The following is a 4,557-nucleotide window of genomic DNA, read 5'->3' as shown; positions in this document are numbered from 1 at the left end:
TCCCTTCCACCCGCCCGCCGCCTCCCTTTCTCTCTCTCCCCGATCCAGATCGACGTCGCCTCCCTCTCTCTCTTGCTTCCCGTCGCCGGCGGCGGCGCCCTCCTTCCCTCGCCCTCTCCTCCTCCCCTACTCACGGCGCCTCCACCACGCCACGAATCCCGGTGACCCATCCCGTCTCCGTGCCCGCCTCGGCAACCACCTCCGCCGCGCGTTCGAGTCCCATCCATGTCCGCTCCGGCTCCGTCTCTGTCTCCTTTCGTGGGAGGTGACCCGCACCCGGCCCCGCGGCGGGGGAGGGGCGGTGGCGGCCTCGTGTAGATCCCATCGGGATCACGGTGCGGACGCATGCCCCAGACGCCATGACCCGTCTCCCTCCCCTCCTCAAATCAGGAAGGAGAGGCCAGGCGCCGACCATGAACTCGCTCTGCCATCAAGGTCACCCCACCCCCTCTTCGACCTGCTCTTCCTCCTTTCCTTCCCTTCCCTAACGCGCGCCATTTTCTTACTCACGCAGGGTTGCAGGCGATTCGATCAGGTCCGGGTCCATGGCGTCCACGGCCGTGGAGGCGCTCGCGGTGACGGACGAGCTGGCCCTGCCGCTCCGCGCGGTGGGGGACCTGGCGGCGGCCGCCGGCGTCTCGCGGGAGGAGGTCGTCGTCATCACGAAGTGCACCTCGCTCGGTAACACCCCCTCCCGAGCCCCCCTGTCTCCCAACCCCAAGCTGATGATGAGGAGGTCAGCTAGTGCCCAGAACCACTAATTCTCATGCCGAATTCAGTCTATTTGCTTTGTTCGTTAGTTTGTAACTTTGTATGGTCCGAATTTCTACAACTAGTTCAGCTCTGTTAATTTGCACCCCTATTTTATTGTTTATGTACCATGTACAATCTCTTTTCAGAGATGACTGTCCACATATCTAACTTTGTTCTGCCTTTCTAGAAACATGTGTGTTTCCGTGGTGTATCTCTATGGCCGGTTCCCTGTTATTTCTATGCCAAAGTCACTTAATGAATTCTTAAATCAAGTAATTCAAATATTTTTGAATGATGCTTGAGATAGGATGGAAACTGGAGTTAATTGCTAGAGACAGAGCGTCAGAGTTCAGATGTGATTTTGTTAACTGAATTATGTGCTATAGAATATAATTAGCTGATTTAAACTGCTATTTTCCTTCGCCTAATCAAATGCCCTTTGTTTTTGCAGTATGCATACCCAAGTCAAGCTTGTGGTCACGATGAAGGTGCTGATCTGGGTTTCCTATCTTCAGAAGTAAAATGTTTGCTTGCTTGACATGGTTGTAATATATTGCTGGAATGAATGGTTGGTTGTAAAGATATGGCATAGATATGGCATAGATTAGTTGTTGCAGATTAGCCTATCATAACAGCTAGCCATTTGTAGATTAGTTGTATGCATCATGTCAGCTGGTACAAATCTGCATCTATAGATAAGTCAGTGGTGTGGAGCACTTCACCTTCATTTTATTTAACACATGATGTTGGCAACTCCCTGGATGCATTTGTTGACGTTGTTTTGTTTACTCCCAGCTTAGTGCAGAGCCCAGCCCCAGCAGCAGCGGCTATGCCGGCGAGCAGGGCAGCAGCGTTGCCTCTAGCGCCAACATCGAGGAGCCTTACCCAACCCCCGCGCCATGGACTCGTGCGCGGCAAGAAGCACGCCAACGAGGTCAGCCCAGTATGCCCCCTTCTCCTCTTAACCATACACTGCACGCTTTGTGTTCTTGTTTCTTGAGCTATTTCAATCATCTAATCATGGATTATTCTGTTTTTGGACAAGACCAAGAAGGTGGCCATGGCTGGGCTCGTTCACCATTCGTTCAACTTCAGAGCTCATCAGGTCTGTTCTTGCCCTGACCAAGCTGTTCAAGTATGTTAGGTTTGCAATAATATTTAGTATTGGTTTGGCTCTTGCAATGCATAGGCACAGCAGGATATACTCCTGTGTGCTACTAAATGTCATGGAGAAGAAACAAAGATGGCAAGTAAAAAGAAATTGTTTATAACTTGAACACTAGCTGAATTTACAGCAAGACTAATTTGTAAAACAAAACCTGGATTAGATCAACAAGTCCTTAGCATATCAAACGTGCCACTTTGGAAATGTCAGCCTGTAGCACATAATATGTTATCTTATTGCTGCTGTGTCACTGCATCCTAGTAATTCTGCCGTGTCACTTTATCCCAGTAAAGCAAGATGCTTGTTATACTCATGTTGCTGATGATATTGGTGTTCTGCTACTAGTTGCTGTGTACTCCTAGTGCTGTAGTTCCTGTGTAGTAATACGGAAATATTAATGCTCAAATATGATGATGTGGCCTGCAGCGCACCTTCTTCGACGCTGACCCGTCCGTCGTCATCGCCTTCGATGACGACGAGGACACCGCAGGCGCCATCGGCCTCGGCGGCGGCTTCCACCACTACCACATCGTCGTCACCTACCAGGGCATCAAGGGGTGAATTGATTTGATCGTTAATATGTGGCTGGATGTGATGTTTTGCAGGTTGAAGGCGCTAAGGTGTTGGAGATGTGCCTGTACTTGTTGAGTGTTTTATCTGTAGAGGGCTATATTGTGATTGGTGTAATATTGTATGGTTATATTGTGATTGGTGGAATGTAATAAACTTGATTGATACATCGGTGATTTGGTTGTTATTTGTATATATTTAGGTTGTTATTTGTATATATTTAAAATGTGTTCTCTGATTGGTATATCATTGAGTTACAAGTTGTGAAAAATTAAAACCTGATGTCTGGGACCTAGTGAAGAATCTGACAATGTGCATACAGTTGACTACAATAATCTGAAATTTGAATGTAACAAAAAAAAAAGAAAACCCGAAAATAAAAAATATGTAGAATGTGAAAAGGCTGCACCTCAGAAAGCAAAAAAGGCTGAATTAATGGCCCAAGCCCATATAGCTAGTGAAAATTAACAAGAAAAAAATACATTAAAAAGGCTGAATTGTTGGGCTAGGCCCATGTAGAAAACTGAATTGGACCGGGCTGAATCTTATGCCACATCAGCTTGCCACGCTGGATGCCTACGTGGCCTGGGGAGGTTGCTAGTGACCAAAACGCCACAGTAGGAATATTTTGGTCATAAACGTCTACGACCTTCTCACAGAGAAGGTTGCTATAGTCAGTTAACGACCCTCAGCTTTTGACCTTATGTTTTTGGTCACAAAAAGGTCACAAATTGAAAACAGTGACCTTTCAGTGACCAATAGTGGTGGTCACAAGTTGACATATTTCTTGTAGTGCTCGCGAGAACCATCCAAGCCCCCCTAGCGCCCTACAGCACCGCCGTTAGGTCGGCCATGGCAGCGAGCGGACGGCCGTAGCAGGCTCCTGCCATGGACGGCGCCGCCCGAGCCACTCCAGTGCCCAGCTGCCCTCTGGAACAGCTCGAGCTCATCCACGAGCCCGTCTGCTAGCGCCCGTTGCCGCCACGTCGCCCTGCAAGCAACATAATAGCGGTTTGCCGTCGATCTTATCCCCGACCACCGCGGAACCGACCTCGACCGCCTATAAAAGGAGCCCCCGAGCTCGTCCAGACCTCAGGCGACCTCAAGCCATCCCTCTAGATCCCCCACAGCCAGCAATCGATGGAGGGAGGTTGTCTTCCCCGTCTCCGGTCAGTTCGGCTGCCGCCACGCTCCGGTCCTGTTCGTCGCGAGCAGGGCCTCCCCAGTCCATCCAATGCCATCGTCCGACTCCCCTTGACCTTGCGGAGCCGCCCAACCCCTCAGCCTTGACCGGGAGCCACCGTAGCCTAAGCCCCCAAATTGTTCCGAAACCACCGTCCGCCGCGAAGCTCGCCGCCGGTGACCCCCTCCACCCCCGCCAGCCTATCGACCACTGGAAGGACCGCCCTGGACCAGCGGATCCATCCCCGCCGTGAAAATCCCACGGGGAGCCGCCGTTCGTCGACGGTGATCGCCGGAGCTTCGCCTCGCTCAGACAGAGGAGGAAGGAGGCGCGGGCAACTGGTCAAGCCTGAACAGTGGACCCGACGGCCCCACCTGCCAGTGACCCCAGCGCTGCTGATGTGTTTTAAGTGGAAACGTAAAACACAGGAGTACGTTTTCTTATTCGAACCGTTTTTCTTTTTCTGTTTATTTTAAAAATAGAATTTTGACTAAACTTTGACTGGCTATAACTTTTAAAATACAAGTCCAATTGATTTGATTCTTTTTGTGTTGTTTCTCAAAGTTTGTCTAGTTTATTTTCATATTTATTTGAAAATTTTCCAAACAACTTTTTTGTACTATTTTGGGACTATGTGTTAATCCAAATTTTTGTAAAATAGGATTTTTGAAGAAGAAGGCAACTTTCAAAAAGTGCACCCCCACTTGCATACTCTTGAAGGCAAGCATTCTGAACCCCGGCATAATATTTGTTGTGAGTCGTTCGATGCATATACGACACCACCGTGACGCGAAGTATTCGGTATTTTATGTGGTGCTATGATCATATTCATGAATGCATAATAATTATTCCTTGCTATTGGAATTTGATATGCTTCGGATAGTAA

The 4,557-nt window shown here is 49.0% G+C and overlaps 1 protein-coding gene across 1 annotated transcript in view; it reads left to right on the top strand.

The window, feature by feature from the left end:
• The window catches only part of LOC119321947, a 23,106-nt gene extending 20,349 nt beyond the window's left edge, over nt 1-2,757 (top strand). The window contains exons 3-6 of the mRNA XM_037595458.1: nt 1,205-1,241; nt 1,549-1,687; nt 1,799-1,858; nt 2,345-2,757. Coding sequence (XP_037451355.1) covers nt 1,583-1,687; nt 1,799-1,858; nt 2,345-2,479 — 300 coding nt within the window. The 5' untranslated portion in view covers nt 1,205-1,241; nt 1,549-1,582 and the 3' untranslated portion in view covers nt 2,480-2,757. The remainder of the gene's footprint in view (nt 1-1,204; nt 1,242-1,548; nt 1,688-1,798; nt 1,859-2,344) is intronic.
• Nucleotides 2,758-4,557: the final 1,800 nt, after the last annotated feature.

The sequence above is a fragment of the Triticum dicoccoides genome, chromosome 6B (assembly GCF_002162155.2).
Source record: "Triticum dicoccoides isolate Atlit2015 ecotype Zavitan chromosome 6B, WEW_v2.0, whole genome shotgun sequence".
Lineage (NCBI taxonomy): Eukaryota > Viridiplantae > Streptophyta > Magnoliopsida > Poales > Poaceae > Triticum > Triticum dicoccoides.
The sequence above is the reverse complement of the archived record's forward strand: the minus strand, read 5'-3'. Positions and strand labels throughout refer to the sequence as shown.